The 25,696-nt window shown below is 52.4% G+C and overlaps 1 protein-coding gene across 1 annotated transcript in view; it reads left to right on the top strand.

Moving 5' to 3' along the window:
• The window catches only part of ANAPC1 (anaphase promoting complex subunit 1), a 348,684-nt gene that overhangs the window by 190,823 nt on the left and 132,165 nt on the right, over nt 1–25,696 (top strand). Inside the window, exon 29 of the mRNA XM_075339585.1 lies at nt 11,193–11,284. Within this exon, the coding sequence (XP_075195700.1) occupies nt 11,193–11,284 (92 nt within the window). The remainder of the gene's footprint in view (nt 1–11,192; nt 11,285–25,696) is intronic.

Here is a 25,696-nt window from a genome sequence, read left to right as displayed (position 1 = left end):
CAAATTAGCAGCAGGAAAGCAGGTGTGCTAAGGCACAGGCTTTCTAGGCTGCTTGTATTGCACGACTGAGGTGTTCATTTGTGTTTATGTGTTATACATTGCACTGTACAGTCGCTAGTCTTAGCTATATTCTCCTGGAATGGCTAGACTACAGCAGCAGAAAATCAAGGGTGCTGGGGCACAGGTTTTTTTCTATGCTGCTTGTATTGCATGGGCTGCAGTGTGCATTTGTACTTGTGCTTGTATGCTATACATTGCACTGTATGGTCACTCTTCTGGGCTATATTCCCCTAGATGACCAGTCTACAGCAGCAGAAGAGCAGAGGTGCCAGGGCACAGGCTTCTATGCTGCTTGGATTGCATGTGCTGCAGTGTTCATTTGTACTTGTGCTTGTATGCTATACATTGCACTGTAGGGTCACTCTTCTGGGCTATATTCCCCTAGATGACTAGTATACAGCAGCAGAAGAGCAGGGGTGCCAGGGCACAGGCTTCTATGCTGCTTGTATTGCTTGTGCTGCAGTGGTCATTTGTACTTTATGCCTGTATGCTATACATTGCACTGTACGGTCACCAATCTTGGCTATATAATTCTAGATAGCTAGTCGGCAGCGGCAAAACAGCAACACAGATTTTCAGTGCTGTTTTTACTACATGGGATGCTGTTCATGACACCGTCCCATTGTGTGCATGCTCCCCTGTAGCACGTCGTCTGCCGGGGTCTCTAGCACTTCGTCTGCCTGGGTCTCTACTAGTTGTGGCCAAAGAAACCATCTGTCAACCCTGTCCATGGACAGGGACGGAGTAGTCATAATATAGAGACTTGCAGTCCAGACAGGCCATGGGCAATCTACTTGACCAAAAGGCAGCTCTGCAGGGCTTTGATACTGACATAGCTATCGATCCGGATACACCGGGTGGTAACGCCATACGGAATGATCCTATACCGTCCATCAATGGAAGGTTGGTTCTTTCTCCCTCAGCTCCCCCAGTGGAGATAGGAGACGAACAGGAGAAGTCCCTTTTCAGTATCTCACACAGATATTGAGTATTTTTCTGGCCGCGCTGACTTCAGAGAGGCAGTCCAGGAACACCACGCTTACCAGATAAGCGTCTTCTCCAAACGTTTTTTAAGGATACACGTTATCCCTTTTCACCTGACGCGGTCTGCGCTGGACCCAGGGTCCAAAGGTGGATTCTCCAATCTCCAGGCTTGCGTCTAGAGACAGCCGTATAGGCAACCTAACCTTTTCAGCTGTTCTTACGCAGCTGGCCTTGAGCACAGGGACATCTGTACCGCAGAGGCGTCCGTAACCCGCAATGCCTGCACTGCGACTTACCCTGTTAATACTGTCCTAAAAGTACAGTCGAGGTTTCGGTCCTTCCCAAGCTCCGGTAGGTCCCAATTGTCCTCGGGCAAAAGGGCTGCTAAACCTCAGACGGGCTCAGATTCCGGCCGGGCTCAATCACGCCCAAGGAAGGCAGTCGGAGGAACCGCTACCAAGGCGGTCTCCTCAGGACTCTCAGCTCTCTCTCTCTCTCCGCATCCGCGGTTGATGGCAGAACCCCCGCCTTTGGCGACATTTAGCTGCCACAGGTCACAGACCGGTGGGTGACGGACATTGTGCTCACGTGCACAGGACAGTGTTCTATTCTCGTCCTCCGACTCCATTTCCCTGCTGCAGGCGGTGGATGCTCTAAGAGCAGAAGGAGTGGTGATCCCTGTCCCCCCTCAGGAACGAGGGCGAGGGTTTGTACTCCAATCTTTTGTGGCTCCAAAAAAGGACGGGTCCTTCCGTCCCGTTCTGGGCCTGACACTGCTCAACGAGCATGCGAACTCCAGGCGGTTCCGGATGGGATCCCTCCGATCCGTCATTACCTCAATGTCTCGAGGAGACTTCCTTCCCTCAATAGACATCAAAGATGCCTATCCCCACGTGCCAATTGCTATGGAGCACCAACGTTTTTCTACGTTTTGTGATAGGAGACAAACATCTTCAGTTCGTAGCTTTGCCATTCAGTCTGGCGACACCCCCACGGGTGTTCACCAAGGTCATGGCAGCAGTGGTAGCAGTCTTGCACTTTCAGGGACACCCGGTGATCCCATACTTGGACGATCTACTCGTCAAAGCACCCTCCCTCGAGGCATGCCAACGCAGCCTGAATGTTACGCTGGAGACTCTCCAGACTTTCGGGTGGTTCATCAATTTGGCAAGGTCAAATCTGTCTCCGACTCAATCACTAACGTATCTCGGCATGGAGTTTCATACTCTATCAGCAATAGTGAAGCTTCCGCTGAACAAGCAGCGTTCACTGCAGACAGAGGTGCAGTCTCTCCTTCAAGGCCAGTCGCACCCCTTAAGGCGCCTCATGCACTTCCTAAGGAAGATGGTGGCAGCCATCGAGGCAGTTCTCTTTGCGCAGTTTCATCTGCGCCAACGGCAATGGGACATTCTCCGCCAATGGGACGGGCAGTCAACCTCCCTGGACAGGGAAGTCTCCCTTTCCCAGACGGCCGAGGACTCTCTGCTATAGTGGCCATAGCCCCCATCCTGGGCACTGGTCACGACAGATACGAGTCTGTCAGGGTGGGGAGCAGTTTGTCTCCGCCACATGGCTCAGGGGACGTGGACTCAGCAGGAGTCCACCCTTCAGATCGATGTTCAAATCGGGGCAGGGTATCTTACCCTATTGACCTTCCAGAAGTGGCTGAAAGAGAGCAGATCTGAATCCAGTCGGACATCTCCACAGCGGTGGCATGCATCAACCACCAAGAAGGGGCGCGCAGTCAGCAAGCCTTCAAGGAAGTCCGGCGAATCCTCATGTGGGTGGAGGACACAGCATCCACCATATCCGCAGTTCACATCCAGGGCGTAGAAAACTGGGAAGCAGACTTCCTCAGTCGCCAGGGTATGGACGCGGGGGAATGGTCCCTTCACTCGGACGTGTTTCAGGAAATCTGTTGCCGCTGGGGGGTGCCGGACGTCGACCTAATGGCGTCTCGGCACACCAACAAGGTCCCGGCATTTATGGCACGATCGCGCGATCACAGAGCTCTGGCGGCAGACGCCTTAGTGCAAGATTGGTCGCAGTTCCGGCTCACATATGTGTTTCCACCTCTGGCACTCTTGCCCAGAGTACTGCGCAAAAATCAGATCCGATTGCAGCCGCGTCATACTCGTCGCACCAGACTGGCCGAGGAGATCGTGGTACCCGGATCTGTGGCATCTCACGGTCGGCCGACCGTGGTCACTACCAGACCGACCAGACTTACTGTCCCAGGGGCCGTTTTCTCCATCGGAATTCTGCGGCCCTGAACCTGACTGGGTGGCTTTTGTGTCCTGGATCCTAGCGTCTTCAGGATTATCCCAAGGGGTCGTTGCCACCATGAGACAGGCTAGGAAGCCCACGTCTGCTAAGATATACCACAGAACGTGGAAGATTTTCTTATTCTGGTGCTCTACTCAGGGAGTGTCTCCCTGGCCATTTGCATTGCCTACTTTTCTTTCCTTCCTACAATAGGAGTCAGAAAAGGGCTTGTCGCTCGACTCCCTCAAAGGGCAAGTCTCAGCACTATCCGTGTTTTTTCAGAAGCGTCTAGCACGTCTTTCTAAGGTGTGCACGTTCCCGCAGGGGGTTTGTCATATCGTACCCCCGTACAAGCGGCCGTTAGATCCATGGGATCTGAACAGGGTTCTAGTTGCTCTCCAGCAGCCGCCTTTCGAGCCTCTGAAGGAAGTTTCTTTTTCTCGCCTGTCACAGAAGGTGGCGTTTCTCGTTGCGATCACATCGCTTCGGCGAGTGTCTGAGCTGGCAGCTCTGTCATCCAAGGCTCCCTTCCTGGTGTTTCACCAGGACAAGGTAGTGCTGCGCCCCATTCCGGAGTTTCTCCCTAAGGTCGTATCCTCGTTTCATCTTAATCAGGATATCTCCTTACCGTTTTTTTTTTGCACTCATCCGGTTCACCGGTATGAGAATGATTTACGTTTGCTAGATCTGGTGAGAGCACTCAGAATCTACATTCCCCGCACGGCGCCCATGCGCCGTGCCGGTGCACTTTTTGTCCTTGTCGCTGGTCCGCGCAAGGGGTTGCAGGCTTCTAAAGCCACCCTGGCTCGATGGATCAAAGAACCAATTCTAGAGGCCTACCGTTCTGCGGGGCTTCCGGTTCCTTCAGGGCTAAAAGCCCACTCAACCAGAGCCGTGGGTGCGTCCTGGGCATTACGTCACCAGACTTCGGCTCAACAGGTGTGCCAGGCAGCTACCTGGTCCAGTCTACACATTTTTACAAGCATTATCAGGTGCATACCTATGCTTCGGCGGATGCCAGCTTAGGTAGAAGAGTCCTGCAGGCGGCAGTGACACCCCCGTAGGGGAGGGCTGTTTTGCAGCTCTAACATGAGGTATTTCTTTACCCACCCAGGGACAGCTTTTGGACGTCCCAATCGTCTGGGTCTCCCAATAGAGCGCTGAAGAAGAAGGGAATTTTGTTACTTACCGTAAATTCCTTTTCTTCTAGCTCTTATTGGGAGACCCAGCACCCGCCCTGTTGTCCTTCGGGATGTTTTTTTGTTGTTTGCGGGTACACATGTTGTTCATGTTGAACGGTTTTTCAGTTCTCCGATGTTATTCGGAGTTAATTTGTTTAAACCAGTTATTGGCTTCCTCCTTCTTGCTTTGGCACTAAAACTGGAGAACCCGTGATACCACGGGGGGGTATAGCCAGAGGGGGAGGGGCCTTGCACTTTTGATGTAGTGCTTTGTGTGGCCTCCAGAGGGCAGTAGCTATACCCCAATCGTCTGGGTCTCCCAATAAGAGCTAGAAGAAAAGGAATTTACGGTAAGTAACAAAATTCCCTTCTTCTTCAGCGCTCTATTGGGAGACCCAGACGATTGGGGTATAGCTACTGCCCTCCGGAGGCCACACAAAGCACTACACTAAAAAGTGCAAGGCCCCTCCCCTTCTGGCTATACCCCCCGTGGTATCACGGGTTCTCCAGTTTTCAAGCTTTGTGCGAAGGAGGTCAGACATCCACGCATGGCTCCACAGATTTTAGTCAGCAGTAGCTGCTGACTATTTCGGATGGAAGAAAAGAGGGCCCATATAGGGCCCCCAGCATGCTCCCTTCTCACCCGTGGATGGTGTTGTAAGGTTGAGGTACCTATTGCTGGTACAGGGGCTGGAGCCCCACATGCTGTTTTCCTTCCACATCCCCTTGTAGGGCTCTGTGGAAGTGGGATCCTGCCGGCCTCTAAGCTCTGACGCCGGGCTCCATCCACAGACCCATAGCACCTGATGGATACGGAGCAGGAGTACAATCAGGGACAAGGCCCTGCATCATACAGGTACTCTGTGTCCCCGGCAGGCACAGACACACTCCGGGCTGGCTGGGTGTTGTAGTGCGCCGGGGACCGTAACGATTGAGTTGGTGTTCCTGCAGTTTACTGGGGGACTTTTGTGTTGTGGGAACGCAGCGCCGACCCCCACTGGACCGGCGGCGCTGCTGTGACTTGTAGTGCGCCGGGGACACGCCGACCGCGCTTTTACGGCGGCGGCGTTTATAAATCCAGTCCCCGGCTTTTGCGGCCTAGCTCCGCTTCGTTCCCGCCCCCACCCTGTCAATCAGGGTAGGGGAGAGACGCTGTTTCGCAGCAGCGACGAGGGCTGGAGCCTGATTTACATGCTCCAGCCCTCTCACTAGGCACAGAGGGAAGCAGGCTTCCCGCTCTTAGCCAGGAACGCCCAGGGCCCGCCCCCCCTCCTCTCCCAGGACGCCGGCAGCCATTACATGCAGTCTGGCTAGAGGAAGGACGCAAGGCTCTGGGAGACCTGGACTAGGGGGCTTTTGGAGACCACACACCCGCTCTTAAGCGGGCGGTAAGCGGCATTTCAGCTGGCCCCTCTAGTGCCTCAGTGTGCATTGGTGTACTGTGTCACCAGATATATATATTTATTTATTTCTTGCACTGTGAGGTCGCTTCCTGGCTGGATACCCCAGATCGCTCTGAGGAGGCAGCAACATGTCATCCACAAAACGCAAGGCTGCCAAGGCTAGGGCTGTGTACACTGCGTGTGCTGCATGTGGGGCTGCTCTACCAGCAGGTTCCAAAGACCCCCATTGTGTGCAATGCTCAGATCCGGTGCTGCTTCGCCAGCCGGAGTCCGGAGGGGTAGTGACCCAGGCTGAGACGCTTGTAAGTCCTGCCCCGGTGTCAGGGACAGACTTTGCAGTTTTTGCTGAGGGAATGTCTGTGACTATGGCAAAAATCCTTGAAACTTTGCAATCCATGACTGGGGCTCAGTCTATGGACACGGCGAGGTCTCTGTCCTCTAATCCCCCTCAGTTGGAATTAATCCAGACTGCAAGGGGGTCCCCGGCTTCCCAGGCTGAGTATTATGACTCAGATGATAGCCCCAGCCACCCTAAGCGAGCTCGCTGGGAAAGACCCTCAACGTCATCACACTGCTCAGGGTCTCAGCGCAATCAGTCGCCCTGTGATGCGTCTGAAGAGAGTGATCAGGAGTCTTATCCTGGAACCCCTCTCAATCTGGATACCCCGGATGGGGACGCCATGGTAAACGAGCTTATCTCAGCCATCAATAGACTGTTGGATATTTCTCCCCCAGCTCCTTCTGCAGAGGAGGCAGCTGCAGAGCAGGAGAAGTTTCGTTTCCTCTATCCCAAGCGTAAATTGAGTGCTTTCTTGGATCACTCTGACTTCAGAGAGTCAATCCAGAAACACGACGCTCATCCAGAAAGGCGTTTCTCTAAACGTTCTAAGGATACACGTTTTCCTTTCCCCCCTGATGTGGTCAAGCGCTGGACCCAGTGTCCAAAAGTAGACCCCCCGATTTCCAAACTTGCAGCTAGATCCATAGTTGCAGTGGAGGATGGCGCTTCACTTAAGGATGCCAATGACAGACAGATGGACCTTTGGTTAAAATCTGTCTATGAAGCTATCGGCGCGTCGTTTGCTCCAGCATTCGCAGCCGTATGGGCACTCCAAGCTATTTCAGCTGGTTTAGCAAAAGTGGATGCTATCATACATCCAGCGGTGCCGCAAGTGGCGTCCCTTACCTCGCAGATGTCTGCGTTTGCGTCTTACGCTATCAATGCGGTCCTAGAATCTACCAGCCGCACCTCAATGGCGTCCGCCAATTCGGTAGTTTTGCGCAGAGCCTTGTGGTTAAAGGACTGGAAAGCAGATGCTGGCTCCAAAAAATGTTTAACCAGCTTGCCTTTATCTAGAGATAGACTGTTTGGCGAGCCATTGGCTGACATCATTAAACAGTCCAAGGGTAAAGACTCTTCCTTACCCCAGCCCAGATCAAGCAAACCTCAGCAGAAAAAATGGCAGCAGAGGTTTCAGTCCTTTCGAGGTTCGGGCAAGACACAATTCTCCTCGTCCAAAGGGACTCAGAGGACGCAAAGAGTCTCAGATTCCTGGCGGGCTCACGCACGCCCCAAGAAAGCAAATGGAGGAACCGCTTCCAAAGCGGCTACCTCATGACTTCCAGCCCCCCCCCTCCGCATCTCCGGTCGGGGGCAGGCTCTCCCGCTTTTCCGACATTTGGATGTCACAGGTCAAAGACCGGTGGGTGACAAACATTTTGTCTCGCGGGTACAGAATCGAGTTCAGTTCTCGTCCTCCAGCTCGGTTCTTCAGAACCTCCCCACATCCAGACCGAGCAGATGCCCTGCTGCAGGTGGTGGACTCCCTAAGAGCGGAAGGAGTAGTGGTTCCTGTACCGCCTCAGGAACAAGGGCGAGGGTTTTACTCCAATCTCTTTGTGGTTCCAAAAAAGGACGGCTCGTTCCGTCCTGTTCTGGATCTAAAGCTGCTCAACAAACATGTGCACGCCAGACGGTTCCGGATGGAAACCCTCCGTTCTGTCGTTGCCTCAATGTCTCAAGGAGACTTCCTTGCCTCAATAGATATCAAAGATGCTTATCTCCACATGCCAATTGCTACAGAACATCAACGTTTTCTACGTTTTGTGATAGGAAACGACCATCTTCAGTTCGTAGCTCTGCCATCCGGTCTGGCGACAGCCCCCCGGGTCTTCACCAAGGTCATGGCGGCGGTGGTAGCAGTCTTGCACTCTCAGGGACACTCGGTGATCCCTTACCTAGACGATCTACTTGTCAAGGCACCCTCTCAAGAGGCATGCCAACTCAGTCTACATGCTACGCTGGAGACTCTACAGACGTTCGGATGGATCATCAACTTTCCAAAGTCGAATCTGTCACCGTCACAGTCGCTAACGTATCTTGGCATGGAGTTTCATACTCGAGCAGCGAGAGTGAAGCTTCCGCTGAACAAGCAGCGGTCCCTACAGACAGGGGTGCAATCCCTCCTTCAAGGCCAGTCGCACCCCTTACGGCGCCTCATGCACTTCCTCGGGAAGATGGTGGCAGCCATGGAAGCAGTTCCCTTTGCGCAGTTTCATCTGCGCCCACTTCAATGGGACATTCTCCGCCAATGGGACGGGAAGTCAACGTCCCTGGACAGGAAAGTCTCTCTTTCCCAGACGGCCAAGGACTCTCTACAATGGTGGCTCCTTTCCACCTCATTGTCTCAGGGAAGATCCTTCCTGCCCCCATCCTGGGCAGTGGTCACGACAGATGCGAGTCTGTCAGGGTGGGGAGCAGTGTTTCTCCACCACAGGGCCCAGGGGACGTGGACTCCGCAGGAGTCCACCCTTCAGATCAATGTTCTGGAAATCAGGGCAGTGTATCTTGCCCTACTGGCCTTCCAACAGTGGCTGGAAGGAAAGCAGATCCGAATCCAGTCGGACAACTCCACAGCGGTGGCATACATCAACCACCAAGGAGGGACGCGCAGTCGGCAAGCATTCCAAGAAGTCCGGCGCATTCTAATGTGGGTGGAGGACACAGCATCCACCATATCCGCGGTTCACATCCCAGGCGTAGAAAATTGGGAAGCAGACTTCCTCAGTCGCCAGGGCATGGACGCAGGGGAGTGGTCCCTTCACCCGGACGTGTTTCAGGAAATCTGTCGCCGATGGGGAGTGCCGGACGTCGACCTAATGGCGTCCCGGCACAACAACAAGGTCCCGGCATTCATGGCGAGGTCGCGCGATCAAAGAGACGCATTAGTTCAAGATTGGTCGCAGTTCCGGCTCCCATACGTCTTCCCACCTCTGGCACTCTTGCCCAGAGTGTTACGCAAGATCAGATCCGATTGCAGCCGCGTCATACTCGTCGCCCCAGACTGGCCGAGGAGATCGTGGTATCCGGATCTGTGGCATCTCACGGTCGGTCGACCGTGGTCACTGCCAGACCGACCAGACTTACTGTCCCAAGGGCCGTTTTTCCATCAGAATTCTGCGGCCCTGAACCTGACTGTGTGGCCATTGAGTCCTGGATCCTAGCGTCTGCAGGATTATCCCAAGGAGTTGTAGCCACAATGAGACAGGCTAGAAAGTCGACTTCTGCTAAGATCTACCACAGAACGTGGAAGATTTTCTTATCCTGGTGTTCCGCTCAGGGAGTGTCTCCCTGGCCATTTGCATTGCCCACTTTTCTTTCTTTCCTGCAATCGGGGTTAGAAAAGGGCTTGTCGCTCAGCTCCCTTAAAGGGCAAGTATCGGCACTATCCGTGTTTTTTCAGAAGCGTCTAGCACGTCTTCCTAAGGTGCGCACGTTCCTGCAGGGGGTCTGTCATATTGTGCCCCCGTACAAGCGGCCGTTAGATCCATGGGATCTGAACAGGGTTCTAGTTGCTCTCCAGAAGCCGCCTTTCGAGCCTCTGAAGGAAGTTTCCTTTTCTCGCCTGTCACAGAAAGTGGCGTTTCTTGTTGCGATCACATCGCTTCGGCGAGTGTCGGAGCTGGCAGCTCTGTCATCCAAGGCTCCCTTCCTGGTGTTCCACCAGGACAAGGTAGTGCTGCGCCCCATTCCGGAGTTTCTCCCTAAGGTCGTCTCCTCGTTTCATCTTAATCAGGATATATCCTTGCCTTCCTTTTGTCCTCATCCGGTTCACCGGTATGAAAAGGACTTACGTTTGCTGGATCTGGTGAGAGCACTCAGAATCTACATTTCCCGCACGGCGCCCATGCGCCGTTCCGATGCACTTTTTGTCCTTGTCGCTGGTCCGCGCAAGGGGTTGCAGGCTTCTAAAGCCACCCTGGCTCGATGGATCAAAGAACCAATTCTAGAGGCCTACCGTTCTGCGGGGCTTCCGGTTCCTTCAGGGCTAAAAGCCCACTCAACCAGAGCCGTGGGTGCGTCCTGGGCATTACGACACCAGGCTTCGGCTCAACAGGTGTGCCAGGCAGCTACCTGGTCGAGTCTGCACACTTTCACCAAACATTATCAGGTGCATACCTATGCTTCGGCGGATGCCAGCTTAGGTAGAAGAGTCCTGCAGGCGGCAGTGACATCCCCGTAGGGGAGGGCTGTTTTGCAGCTCTAACATGAGGTATCTCTTTACCCACCCAGGGACAGCTTTTGGACGTCCCAATCGTCTGGGTCTCCCAATAGAGCGCTGAAGAAGAAGGGAATTTTGTTACTTACCGTAAATTCCTTTTCTTCTAGCTCTTATTGGGAGACCCAGCACCCGCCCTGTTGTCCTTCGGGATTTTTTTGTTGTTTGCGGGTACACATGTTGTTCATGTTGAACGGTTTTTCAGTTCTCCGACGTTATTCGGAGTTAATTTGTTTAAACCAGTTATTGGCTTCCTCCTTCTTGCTTTGGCACTAAAACTGGAGAACCCGTGATGCCACGGGGGGGTATAGCCAGAAGGGGAGGGGCCTTGCACTTTTTAGTGTAGTGCTTTGTGTGGCCTCCGGAGGGCAGTAGCTATACCCCAATCGTCTGGGTCTCCCAATAAGAGCTAGAAGAAAAGGAATTTACGGTAAGTAACAAAATTCCCTTCATTCAAGTATTTGTCACATACCCTATAGGCCAACTTGATTCCAGAATTAATATCCCTGTTTTGGAAAAAATCACAAATTCCTTTATGGCAACTGTACATGATCTCAAAAAGTAGAGCTGCTACAAAAAATGAGTCGCATATTCTGGTTCAGAGGACTGAATATACCTATAATCAAACCCAATACCTGAGGCACCAAATTGTTTTCTTCTTTTGTTTCGCAAGGTAATTGCAGTTGTTTAATATGTAATGTTTTTTTGTTTTTTAATCCTCTACCTGAATTCTTCTTTAGGTCGTCCCCCAGGACCTGAAATGGAGTACTGTACAGATCGTGAGTCTTATTCATTGGCAGCTGGTATGGCCTTGGGAATGGTCTGTCTAGGGGTAAGCCGTCAATGTGAATAAAGCTTTACATCAAATTTAATTGTCCCTGTACAGTATTGGGGTATGTGCCCTTGTTTCATAACTGATTTTGCTGCAGGAATATAGCGCTCTTGCAGGCGCTTTTGGTGCATTTTTTCTTGCTAATTTTTCACATTCATTTGAATGGTTGAAAGATGGTGAAAAAATGCTGTAAGAATTGACATGCTGCATTTTGAAAAATGCTTTGAAATCTACAAGGAAAAGTCAGCGTGTGCATGAAATTTCAGAAATCTCAGTCACTTTGCCGATATTGTAAAGCCTTGCAGTTTTTTTTTTCCAGTGCACAAATTCAACTTGTGAACACGCTCATAATTATGTTACAAAAACTGTAGAAAAAGACATGAGTCACACATCCCAAAATCATACTTTGATCTAATGCCGCTAGGCAAAAATTAAATACCTGAACATGAGGTTCTTCGTTTAACATTCTTATCCGACTGTGTGAAACCCCCTGCCACGTTACGACGAACCTCTGAGTGGGTCCCTAATCTATGCCTTAACCCCTTCACCCCCGGCCACTAAAACACCCTAATGACCGGGCCATTTTTTGCAATTCTGACCAGTGTCACTTTGACAGGTTATAACTCTGGAACGCTTCAACGGATCCTGGCGATTCTGAGATTGTTTTTTCGTGACATATTGTACTTCATGTCAGTGGTAAATTTAGGCCGATATTTTTTGCGTTTATTTGTGAAAATTTAGGAAATTTTGCGAAAATTTCGCAATTTTCAAACTTTGAAAATTTATGCCCATAAATCTGAGAGATATGTCACACAAAATAGTTACTAAATAACATTTCCCACTTGTCTAGTTTACATCAGCGCAATTTTCGAAACAATTTTTTTTTTCGTTAGGAAGTTAGAACGGGTCAAAGGTCATCAGCAATTTCTCATTTTTCCAACAAAATTTACAAAATAATTTTTTTTAGGGACCACATTACATTTGAGGTGACTTTGAGAGGCCTAGGTGACAGAAAATACCCAAAAGTAACCCCATTCTAAAAACTGCACCCCTCACACTGCTCAAAACCACATCCAATAAGTTTATTAACCCTTTAGGTGCTTCACAGGAACCAAAGCAATGTGGAAGGAAAAAATGAAAATTTTACTTTCTTTGTCGCTCCATTGGGAGACCCAGACAATTGGGTGTATAGCTTCTGCCTCTGGAGGCCACACAAAGTATTACACTTTTAAAAAAGTGTAACCCCTCCCCTCTGCCTATACACCCTCCCGTGGATCACGGGCTCCTCAGTTTTATGCTTTGTGTGGAAGGAGGCACACATCCACTCATGCATTCTCATACATAGTTATGACGGATGGAAGAAAAGAGGACCCCGATGGGGTCCCCGGCATGTTCCCTTCTCACCCCACTATGTCGGCGGTGTTGTTAAGGTTGAGATACCCATTGCGGGTACGGAGGCTGGAGCCACATGCCGTCTCCTTCACCATCCCTTATGCGGCTCTAGGAGAAGTGGGATCCTAAGCGGTCATCCACATGCTGGGACCGTGCTCCAATCCGCAGCCCCTGGTGGAACCTGCCGGTCCGGAGCTTCTTCACCCCCAGGGACCGGGCCCTGCAACTGGAAGGTACTCTGTGTCCCCATGTGTGGACTGTACAGGGAGGGAGGTCGCTCCTTCTCCCTGGAAGCCGCGGTAGTTCCGTCCGTTGTTTTTTCGGCGGACCTCCGCGCCGACCGTGCCTGCTTGTCGGGCACGGCCTTAAATTTAGTCCCCGGCTTCGCCGCGGCCTAGTCGCGAAAAATCCCGCCCCCGGGCCTGCCTGTCAGGGGTAAGGGCGGGATTACCGACATGACGTCGGCTCTGAGGGCTGGAGCATCTTTGCATGTCTCCCCCCATTCTCATTGACCACTTTGGGACTCCAGATTCCCGCTCTTTGCTGGCGCCGCCCTCGGCTCCACGCCCCCCTGTGAGCTCAGGCAGCCATTTTTAGCATTCTGCCGGTGGATGCTACTCAGCGGCACAGCTCTGCAGCTCTGGGGGACCCAAGACAGGGAATCTAGAGGACACGCTCCGCTCGTTAGCGGTCGGTAAGCCACACCGGTCACCTGGTGTTGGTCCCCCTAGGGTACCGGGATATATATATAGACATATATATCTGTTCGGAACGGCTGTATACCCTTTTCCCATATACCCTCAGTGGTCACTCTCCTAAGAGACAACAGCATGTCGTCCACAAGGAGCAAAGCTACTAAGGCACAGACTTTTTTCGCGGCCTGTACCTCTTGTGGGGCTATGTTGCCTGCGGGATCCACCTACCCCCACTGTGATCAATGCTTGACTCCTGCCACGCTTGCTCAGCCGGAGCCTCGGGCACTTGTGGGCCCCTTGGCTCAGGTAGACCCCCCTGCTCCCCCTGAGCAGTCTGCAGGGACAGAGTCACCGTTGTTGGCCTCTTTCGCTGAGACACTCTCCCAGTCACTTTCTCAATCCATTGCAAAGTCTATGGACAAATGGTCATCTAAACTCCTGGAGGCATTGCAGTCCAGACCGGGCCCTTCACAGGCCCCGGCCCCTGTTAGTTTGTCTCCTCCAGGCCCCTCTCGGTCTGCGCCGCAGCCCGCTCCCAGGATAGCCCCTAGGCCCCAGACGGAGGACTCCTGCCCGGATCGCAGCCCCAGGCCGGCTAAGCGGCCTCGCTGGGACTCTTCCCCGGCCTCCTCACGCTGCTCTGGATCCCAGCCTGATGACTCTCAGGAAGACGAGGCGGACGTGGGAGCTCAGGGCTCTGACCCTGACTTCGCCCTTAACCTTGATGCCCCTGAGGGGGACGCCTTGGTAAATGATCTTATCTCGTCCATCAACCAGGTGTTGGATCTCTCACCCCCACCTCCTCCTGCAGAGGAGCCGGCTTCTCAGCAGGAGAAACACCAATTTCGATTCCCCAAACGTACGCGCAATACGTTTTTTGATCACTCTAACTTCAGGGACGCTGTCCAGAAGCCCAGAACGGTCCCGGACAAGCGTTTTGCTAAACGGCACACTGACACGCGTTATCCCTTTCCATCTGAAGTCGTTAAGGGTTGGGTTCACTCTCCCAAGGTGGATCCTCCAGTCTCTAGATTGGCTGCTAGGTCCGTTGTGTCTGTTGCCGATGGCTCATCCCTGAAGGATGCCACTGACAGACAGATAGAGCTCTTGGTGAAATCTATTTATGAGGCCACGCGCGCGTCTTTCGCCCCGGCCTTTGCGGCCGTGTGGGCTCTCCAAGCAATCTCGGCATGTCTGACTGAGATTCATGCCGTCACGCGGAATTCTGCTCCGCAGGTTTCTTCCTTGACCTCTCAGGCATCAGCATTTTCGTCCTACGCCATGAACGCCGTCCTGGACTCCGCTAGTCGTACGGCGGTGGCTTCCGCTAACTCCGTGGCAGTCCGTAGGGCCATGTGGCTGCGCGAATGGAAAGCAGACTCTGCTTCCAAAAGGTTCTTAACTGGTTTGCCTTTTTCTGGCGACCGTTTGGCGAACGATTGGATGAGATTATTAAGGAATCCTCGGGAAAGGACTCCTCCTTACCCCAGTCCAAACCTAAGAGACCTCAGCAGAGGAAAATCCAATCGAGGTTTCGGTCCTTTCGTCCCTCCGCCAAGACCCAATCCTCTTCGTCCAACCGGCCGGAGAAAGGCCAGAGGAACTCCTATGCGTGGCGGTCCAAGTCACGCCCCCAAAAGGCCGCGGGAGGCACTGCCTCCAAGACGGCCTCCACATGACTCTCGGCCTCATCTAGCCACATCCTTGGTCGGTGGCAGGCTCTCCCGCTTTGGCGACGCCTGGTGGCCACATGTTCAAGACCGATGGGTGAGAGACATTCTGTCTCATGGTTACAGGATAGAGTTCAGCTCTCGTCCTGCGGCTCGTTTCTTCAGAACTTCCCCACCCCCCGCACAGGCCGATGCACTTTTTCAGGCAGTGGACGCTCTTAGGATAGAAGGAGTTGTGATTCCCGTTCCCCTTCGGGAACGTGGTCGCGGATTTTACTCCAACTTGTTCGTGGTGCCAAAAAAGGACGGGTCATTCCGTCCCGTTCTGGACCGCAAGCTGCTCAACAGACATGTGAGAACCAGACGGTTTCGGATGGAATCTCTCCGCTCGGTCATCGCCTCGATGTCACAAGGAGACTTCCTAGCATCGATCGACATCAAAGATGCTTATCTCCATGTGCCGATCGCACCCGAACATCAACGTTTCCTGCGTTTCGGGGACGAACACCTCCAGTTCGTGGCATTGCCTTTCGGCCTGGCGACAGCCCCAGGGGTTGTCACCAAAGTCATGGCATCCGTGGTGGCAGTCCTGCACTCTCAGGGCCACTCGGTGATCCCTTACTTGGACGATCTCCTAGTCAGGGCCCCTTCTCTGGTGGCGTGTCAACAAAGTCTTACAGTCACTCTGGCGACTCTCCAGCAGTTCGGGTGGATCATCAATTTCCCGAAATCCAAGTTGACACCGACCCAATCACTGACTTACCTCAGGATGGAGTTTCATACCCAGCCAGCGTTAGTCAAGCTACCGCGGGACAAACTGCTTTCTCTGCAGGCGGGGGTGCAGTCACTTCTTCGGAGTCAGTCACACCCCTTAAGGCGTCTCATGCACTTCCTGGGGAAGATGGTCGCAGCTATGGAGGCAGTGCCGTTCGCGCAATTCCATCTACGGCCACTCCAATGGGACATTCTTCGCAAATGGGACAAGAGTGCTGCTTCCCTCGACAAGAACATCTCTCTTTCCCTCGCAACCAAAACATCACTTCAGTGGTGGCTCCTACCCACATCTCTGTCCCGGGGAAAATCCTTCCTACCCCCAACCTGGGCCGTGGTCACCACGGACGCGAGCCTGTCAGGTTGGGGAGCGGTTTTTCTCCACCACAGGGCTCAAGGAACCTGGACTCCAATAGAATCGTCCCTTCAGATCAATATCCTGGAGATAAGGGCAATATATCTAGCCCTATTGGCTTTCCATCGGTGGCTGGAGGGCAGGCAGATCCGAATCCAGTCGGACAACGCCACTGCCGTCGCCTACATCAACCACCAACGCGGCACTCGCAGTCGTCAAGCCTTCCAGGAAGTCCGGCGGATTCTGCAGTGGGTGGAAGACACAGACTCCACCATCTCCGCAGTTCACATCCCGGGCGTAGAAAACTGGGAAGCAGATTTTCTCAGTCGTCAGGGCATGGACGCGGGGGATTGGTCTCTTCACCCAGACGTGTTTCGAGAGATCTGTCGCCGCTGGGGAACGTCGGACGTCGATCTCATGGCGTCATGACACAACAACAAGGTCCCGGCCTTCATGGCACGGTCCCAGGATCACAGAGCTCTGGCAGCGGACGCTTTGGTCTAGGATTGGTCGCAATTTCGACTGCCATACGTGTTTCCCCCTCTGGCGATGCTGCCCAGGGTACTACGCAAAATCCGGTCCGAATGCCGTCGCGCCATTCTCGTCGCCCCAGACTGGCCGAGGCGGTCGTGGTATCCGGATCTGTGGCATCTCACGGTGGGTCAACCGTGGGCACTTCCAGACCGCCCAGACTTGCTGTCACAAGGCCCGTTTTTCCATCTGAATTCTGTGGCCCTCAACCTGACTGTGTGGCCATTGAGTCCTGGCTCCTAGCGTCTTCAGGGTTATCTCAGGATGTCATTGCCACCATGAGACAAGCCAGGAAACCAACATCCGCCAAGATATATCACAGGACTTGGCAAATCTTCTTATCCTGGTGCTCTGATAACGGTTTTCCTCCATGGCCGTTTGCATTACCCACATTTCTTTCATTCCTACAATCTGGAATGGACAAGGGTTTGTCCCTCGGCCCTCTCAAGGGCCAAGTGTCGGCGCTCTCCGTGTTTTTTCAAACGCGTCTAGCCAGGCTTCCGCAGGTCCGCACGTTCCTGCAGGGGGTTTGCCACATGGTTCCACCTTACAAACGTCCGTTGGAACCTTGGGATCTTAACAGGGTTCTGACGGCTCTTCAAAAGCCGCCTTTTGAACCGCTGCGGAATGTCTCTCTCTCCCGTCTTTCTCAGAAGGTGGCCTTCCTGGTGGCAGTAACATCACTTCGCAGAGTTTCTGAGCTTGCAGCGCTGTCATGCAAAGCTCCCTTCCTGGTTTTCCACCAGGATAAGGTGGTTCTGCGTCCTGTCCCGGAATTTCTCCCTAAGGTGGTATCCCCTTTTCATCTAAATCAGGATATCTCCTTGCCTTCCTTTTTCCCTAATCCAATTCACCAGTGTGAAAAGGATTTGCACTCTTTGGATCTTGTGAGAGCACTCCGGTTCTACGTGTCTCGCACGGCGCGCCTGCGCCGTTCAGACGCACTCTTTGTCCTTGTCGCTGGCCAGCGTAAGGGATCTCAGGCCTCCAAGTCAACCTTGGCTCGGTGGATCAAGGAACCGATTCTTGAGGCCTACCGTACTTCTGGGCTTCCGTTCCCTTCAGGGTTGAAAGCCCATTCTACCAGAGCCGTAGGTGCGTCCTGGGCATTGCGGCACCGGGCGACGGCTCAGCAGGTGTGTCAGGCAGCTACGTGGTCTAGTCTGCACACTTTCACGAAGCACTATCAAGTGCATACCTATGCTTCGGCAAACGCCAGTCTAGGTAGGCGAGTCCTCCAGGCGGCGGTTGCCCACATGTAAGAGGGGGCCGTTTTCGGCTCTTTTTATTGAGGTATTGCTTTACCCACCCAGGGACTGCTCTTGGACGTCCCAATTGTCTGGGTCTCCCAATGGAGCGACAAAGAAAAAGGGAATTTTGTTTACTTACCGTAAATTCCTTTTCTTCTAGCTCCTATTGGGAGACCCAGAACCCGCCCCTGTGCCCTTCGGGCTGGTTTTTCTTTTGTGTACACATGTTGTTGATGTTGATTTGTTCTTGGGTTCATGGTCTTCAGTTCTTCGAACATCCTTCGGATTGAATTTACCCTAGACCAATTTATAAGTTTTCTCCTTCCTGCTTTTGCACCAAACTGAGGAGCCCGTGATCCACGGGAGGGTGTATAGGCAGAGGGGAGGGGTTACACTTTTTTAAAAGTGTAATACTTTGTGTGGCCTCCAGAGGCAGAAGCTATACACCCAATTGTCTGGGTCTCCCAATAGGAGCTAGAAGAAAAGGAATTTACGGTAAGTAAACAAAATTCCCTTTTTTTTAACACAAAAATGTTACTTTAGCCATAAAATTTTCATTTTTACAAGGGAGAAAAGAGAAAGTGAACAATACAATTTATTGTGCATGTTCTCCTGAGTACGCTGATACCCCATATGTGGTAAAAATCAATTATTTGGGCGCACGGCAGAGCTCGGAAGGGAAGGAGCGCCATTTGAATTTTTGAACGCAAAATTAGCTGCACTCATTAGCGGACGCCATGTCGGGTTTGAAGACCCCCTGAGGTGCCTAACCAATGGAGCTCCCCCACAAGTGACCCCATTTTGGAAACTAGAGCCCTCACATAATTGTTCTAGATGTTTGGTGAGCAGTTTGAACCCCTGGGGGCTTCACAGAAGTTTATAGCGTTGAGCCGTGAAAAGAAAAATTTTTTTTTTTAACCACAAAACGGTTGCTTCAACTAGGTAGCTTTTTTTTTTCACAAGGGTAACAGGAAAAAATGCACCATAAAATGTATTGTGCATTTTCTCCTGAGTACGCAAATACCTCATATGTGGTGGAAATCAAATGTTTGGACACACGGCAGTGCTCGGAAGGCAAGGAGCGCCATTTGAATTTTTGAGTGCAAAATTAGCTGCACTCATTAGCGGACACCATGTCGGGTTTGAAGACCCCCTGAGGTGCCTAAACAATGGAGCTCCCCCACAAGTGACCCCATTTTGGAAACTAGAGCCCTCAAATAATTGTTCTAGATGTTTGGTGAGCACTTTGAACACCTGGGGGCTTCACAGAAGTTTATAGCGTTGAGCTGTGAAAAGAAAAAAAAATTTTTTTACAACAAAACGGTTGCTTCAACTAGGTAGCTTTTTTTTTTTCCACAAGGGTAACAGGAAAAAATGCACCATAAAATGTATTGTACATTTTCTCCTGAGTACGCAGATACCTCATATGTGGTGGAAATCAAATGTTTGGACACACGGCAGAGCTCGGAAGGCAAGGAGCGCCATTTGAATTTTTGAGTGCAAAATTAGCTGCACTCATTAGCGGACACCATGTCGGGTTTGAAGACCCCCTGAGGTGCCTAAACAATGAAGCCCCCCACAAGTCACCCCATTTTGGAAACTAGAGCCCTCAAATAATTTTTCTAGATGTTTGGTGAGCACTTTGAACACCTGGGAGCTTCACAGAAGTTTATAGCATTGAGCCGTGAAAAGAAAAAAATTTTTTTTTACCACAAAACGTTTGCTTCAACTAGGTAGCTTTTTTTTTCACAATGCTATCAGGAAAAAATGCACCATAAAATGTATTGTGCATTTTCTCCTGAGTACGCAGATACCTCATATGTGGTGGAAAGTAATTGTTTGGGCGCATGGCGGGGCTCAGAAGAGAAGGAGCGCCATTTGACAGCAAAATTGGTTGGAATCATTAGCTGACGCCATGTCACGTTTGGAGACCCCCTATGGTGCCTAAACAGTGGAGCTCCCCCACAAGTGACACCATTTTGGAAACTAGAGCCCTCAAATAATTTTTCTAGATGTTTGGTGAGCACTTTGAACACCTGGGGGCTTCACAGTAGTTTATAGCGTTGAGCCGTGAAAAGAAAAATTTTTTTTTTTTATCACAAAACGGTTGCTTCAACTAGGTAGCTTTTTTTTTCACAAGGCTATCAGGAAAAAATGCACCATAAAACGTATTGTGCAATTTTTCCTGAGTACGCAGATACCTCATATGTGGTGGAAAGTAATTGTTTGGGCAAAAGGCGGGGCTCAGAAGAGAAGGAGCGCCATTTGACTTTTCAAACGCACAGACGCAGTGCACTGATCGGCCGCTGCAGGACGCACGGTCGGATGCGATAAAAAAAGCGTCGGGGATACGTAAAAAAAAAAGTCATGCCAAACATTGACCATGGATGCAGATACGTTATGTGCATCCCTGATCAGCGCTTGGCGGGACGCACGGACGGATGCCATACAAAAAGCGTCGCAGATACGGAAAAAAGTCACGCCAAAAATTGAGCAGGGATGCAGATCCGTTATCTGCATCCCTGATCAGCGCTTGGCGGGACGCACGGACGGATGCGATAAAAAAAAGCATCAGGGATACGTAAAAAAAAAAGTCACGCCAAAAATTGACCATGGATGCAGATACGTTATGTGCATCCCTGATCAGTGCTTGGCGGGACGCATGGACGGATGCCATACAAAAAGCGTCGCAGATACGAAAAAAAGTCACGCCAAAAATTGAGCAGGGATGCAGATCCGTTATCTGCATCCCTGATCAGCGCTTGGCGGGACGCACGGACGGATGCGATACAAAAAGCGTCGGGGATGCGGGAAAACAAAGTCACGCCAAAAATTGACCATGGATGCAGATACGTTATGTGCATCCCTGATCAGTGCTTGGCGGGACGCACGGACGGATGCCATACAAAAAGCGTCGCAGATACGAAAAAAGGCACGCCAAAAATTGAGCAGGGATGCAGATCCGTTATCTGCATCCCTGATCAGCGCTTGGCGGGACGCACAGACGGATGCGATACAAAAAGCGTCGGGGATACGGAAAAAAAAGTCACGCCAAAAATTGAGCAGGGATGCAGATCCGTTATCTGCATCCCTGATCAGCGCTTGGCGGGACGCACTGACGGATGCGATACAAAAAGCGTCGGGGATACGGAAAAAAAAGTCACGCCAAAAATTGAGCAGGGATGCAGATATGTTATCTGCATCCCTGATCAGCGCTCAGCGGGACGCACGGATGGATGAGGTGTAAAAATGGACAGGGGAAACAGAAAAAAAAAAAAAAGTTATACTCACAGTACCCAGAGGATTACTGACCAGAAGAGCTGCAGAGGAACAGATGGCAGAGAGATGGACAGCTATACAGGAGCAGCAGGCAGATCAGCAGAATGCCCAGGAAGGACCCAGCGATGGAGGCAGATGTGATCAGGCCGGTGAAGACAGGTAAGAGGGGGAGAGGGGGGGTGGAGAGCAGAGGGGGGGGGAGCAGAGGGAGATCGGGGAGAGCAGAGGGGGATACCGGAGAGGGAGCTGCAGAAGCAGAACAGAGATAATAGGGGAGGCAGTCAGATCGCGGGGGGAGCAGATCGGGATGTCGGGGGGGGGGGGGGAGCAGATCGGGATGTCGGGGGGGCAGATCGCAGGGGGGCACGGGCAGGGGCTATCACGGCAGCGCGCAGGGGCACCACGGGAGCGCGCACGGGCTGCAAAGTGAGCACAGTACTCACGTGCAGCAGGAGCGGTGACCTCCACTACGGCGGCGGCAGCAGCGGTGGCGTGGTACCACAAGTACCAGCCACTGCACGCTGCAGACATGTTGGGGGAGGGCTCGCAGGCCAGCACAGGCCTGGGGAGGGCGGCCACCGGCAGATCAGACCGCCCCACTGCACACTGATTGGAGCGATTGTGCGTCATAGCACGATCGCTCCAATCAGTGCTGCAGGGGCTGGGGGCGGCATGTTTGAGGTCCACCTATGATATGCTGCAGCAGCTGCGGCATCTCATAGCTGGATCTCACAGTATCGCACTAATTCGGGCATTATTTTTGCCGAAATTAGTGCGATCGATGTGGTTGGCGGTTCAGATTTGAACAGCCAATCACATCGATCGTCGATAGGGGGTGGCGATGCCGCCCCCCCTGGGGTCAAGCAAAGGTCCCCTGCTGTAAGAAACAGCAGGGGACATCATTTGAAAGCCGTTGCTATGGCCACGGCAATCAAATGAAGTTTAGGCAGTAAAATTACGTCCCTGGTCGTTAAGTCACGTTAAAATAGGACGTAATTTTACTGCCCGCGGTCATGAAGGGGTTAAAGGTGCTGCACCGTGCACCAACCACCGCGGCAGTGGCGATGCACCAGCAGGGCAGATGACCTGGTGCCTCACAACACCCATGCTGCAAGGCAGAGTCCCCATGACTCCAGGCCACACCACCCCACTGACACAAAACCACCACCCCAGTGGCCACCACACAGCACCAGCACCCTGTAAAAGGAGCTGCCCAACTCACCTTCCAAATTATGATTTTGGGATGCCTGATTCATGTCCTTTTCTACAGCTTTTCCATAATTATGTTACTGTATGTGTTTTGTACCAATTTGTACATATAATTAAAAACTAGTGCATATTTTAAAGGGGTTGTTCTACTTGTTAGAAGAGTGCAATAACTATAGGGTGTCCATAGTGTAATCTGTTGGAAAACCTGGCAGTAAGTTTCAAGGGTTTGTCCAGGATCACTAAATTGGGATGGGTCCTCAACAGTAGATTAGGGACACCTCACCAGCTTTTCTCTGACGCCTCATTGGGGGACACAGGACCATGGGTGTTATGCTGCCTATCCATAGGAGGACACTAAGTAGATGCAAAAGCATAGCTCCTCCTCTGCAGTATACACCCCCTGGCCGGGCCAGGCAAGCTCAGTTTTAGCTTAGTGTCTGTAGGAGGCACTTCCTTTCAAGGTTTGTTATTTTTTGAGGGCGACGGTTTCCTTTTGGGACCGATCTCCCACTACCATCAACGAGCGGGAACGTGAAGCGTTGCCTACACGTACCCCCTCCCGTGACGCTGGATCCTGGGCTGGACGACGGGTTCCACAGACACCGATTTTCCAAAGCCCAGGGTAGAGGCCTGTGCCCTATAGCCCAATTCCTCAGCCCCTCTCTGCAGGCTCTGAGATGAAGATGGCACTGATTCCTCAGCCCCTCTCTGCAGGCTCTGAGATGAAGATGGCACTGATTCCTCAGCCCCTCTCTGCAGGCTCTGAGATGAAGATGGCACTGATTCCTCAGCCCCTCTCCGCAGGCTCTGAGTTGAATATGACAACGACACAGCAAGCTGGCTCTGCTATTTTTACTGCCTGAAAAGCAGTGTTTTAAGGTGAGATCCCACCTGACTGGTTTCCCAGACAAAGGGAGAAAGGACGCTGCAGGGAAGGCTCACAGGCCATTTACAGTATTTATGTGCAAGGAGCAAGGATCCTGCACACACAGTGTTAACTTTCTCTTGCTTGCTGGCTGGGGGGAAGTTCTGCTGTTTGCAGAAAGTCTTGCAGATAACTTCCCGGTGGCAGGGGGAGGACCTAGGGCTCAGGGACTCACACTGTGTATTATCTGCTCTGTTTATTTGCTCCAGCAAAAGCCGGCTGATAACCACGGCTGACAAGCAGTGTGCTGACTGTAGGGAGAGGGAGGAAAACTCAGAAGCTCCCTTCCCGCTGTTTTTTACTACCCACAGCAGGGGGGGGCACACTGACTCATCTTCCCGCTCTTTTAGCGCTAAGCCCCGCCCCCCCGCGGCCGCGATAAGCCCCCCCCCCTCCCCCCCAGGGAAGCGTGCGAGATCTTCATAGAGCTTAAGCCTTCCTGAGGACAGGGTCATCGGCTGATTCTGGTGAGGTGCTTGCTATCAATTGTAGCTCTGCTGAGCATTGCTCCCCCTCCTGGCATATTCCTATTAGGAACATGCAGAATTCTAAGGATACTAAGAGTGCGAAGGCCCACATAGTCTATTATTCAGCCTGCACTGCCTGCCACGCTGAGCTACCACGTAAACACACCTCTTCTCTCTGTGAGTCCTGTGCCCCTATAGCCCCCCAAGACCCCCCTGCCACCACCGCCGCAACCGGCAGCCCAGAGCCTAGGGCCCCCAGCCCACCGGAATGGGCACAGTTTCTGTCCCAATCCATGGAAAAACTGTCACAGAACTTGGTTCTGGCTATGCAATGTCGTCCTCCACACCCTTCTGGGTCCCTGGATGGAACGCAGCTTGAGGATACCCCTATGGAGGATCCTTCTGAGGAAATCCGGGCACATGCTTCACCGGTTGCAGGGATCAGGAAAAGGGCACACGGCCGGGTGTCTCCAGCGGGCTCTCCCTCGGGAGCACATAGGGCAGGCTCTCTCACACTCTCCACGGCTTCTGAAGAGCTGGAGGAGGGAGAATGCTGTTTGTACCAGGAGGATTCCTTGGTTTCATCACCTCCAGATGATCAAATTGCAATAGACTCCCTTATAGCAGCAATCAACCAAACTCTGCATGTGGAGGATCCCCATCCACTACCACTGACCATGCGGTCTCCTTTAAGAGGGCAAGGAAACCACAAAAGGCTTTCGCTGATCACCCAGAGTTTCAGGATATCCTCACAAAGCAAAGGGAGAAGCCTGACAGGCGCTTCGGTAACCGAAAACTCATGGAGTCCCGGTACCCTTTTGCCTCACCTGCCGCTAAGGGCTGGGCCGATCCGCCCTCGGTTGACCCCCCGGTCTCCCGTCTTACCACAAAGACACTCCTGTCTTTACCCGATGGTTCTTCCATTAAGGACCCGACAGACAGACAGGTGGAGCACCTCGCCTGCTCTGCTTTTGAGGCTGCGGGTTCCTCCTTCTCGCCCTCCTTTGCCTCTGTGTGGGTCGCAAAGGCGATCTCGGTCTGGGCAGAATCCCTTAACACTTCGTTTGAGGAATCCCAGTTCACTCAGACCTTCACAGAGGTAACAGCTCAAATTGCCGCTGCGGCGGAGTACCTCATCCAGGCCTCCATGGATGCTGCTACCTGCGCAGCGTTTGCCGCCTCAAATACCATAGCCATCCGTAGAGCTCTCTGGCTCCGACAATGGCGAGCGGACTCTGCCTCCAAGAAGTCTCTCACGGGCCTTCCTTTTTTTCCAGACCGATTGTTTGGCGAACGTCTGGACAAGCTCATTTCTGACGCCACAGGAGGAAAGAGTACCTCCCTCCCCCAGCTGAAGTCCAGGACGTCCTTCACCAGACGTCCACAGTCCTCGTTCCGCTCCTTTCGGAACTCATTTGGTTGGTCGACATCCCGTGCTGTCCCCGCCACCAGCCGCGGACTACGCAGGGACCGACCTTCTCAGCTCTCCCCGAAACCCACTTCGTCATGGCAGCCTAGACCGAAACAGTCCAGGACTAGGGAGACTCGGCCACGACGTTTTCCCCCCTCATGACTCCTTCGGCGCCCCGGAAGACACACTCATTGTAGGAGGTCGACTGCGGCTCTTTCAACACATCTGGGCTGCTGCCTCAGACGACAAATGGGTGCGAGACCTTGTGTCTTCCGGTTACCACATAGAATTTCGGACCCGACCCCCGAGTCGGTTCTAACAGCAGGAGTGATAATACCTGTCCCAGACGACGAGAAATTCGGGGGTTTTTATTCCAACCTCTTTGTGGTCCCCAAAAATAATGGGTCAGTTCGACCCATCCTGGACCTCAAACACCTAAACAAACATGTGCACGTAC

The sequence above is a fragment of the Anomaloglossus baeobatrachus genome, chromosome 3, assembly GCF_048569485.1.
Source record: "Anomaloglossus baeobatrachus isolate aAnoBae1 chromosome 3, aAnoBae1.hap1, whole genome shotgun sequence".
NCBI classification, from domain to species: domain Eukaryota; kingdom Metazoa; phylum Chordata; class Amphibia; order Anura; family Aromobatidae; genus Anomaloglossus; species Anomaloglossus baeobatrachus.
The sequence above is the reverse complement of the archived record's forward strand: the minus strand, read 5'-3'. Positions and strand labels throughout refer to the sequence as shown.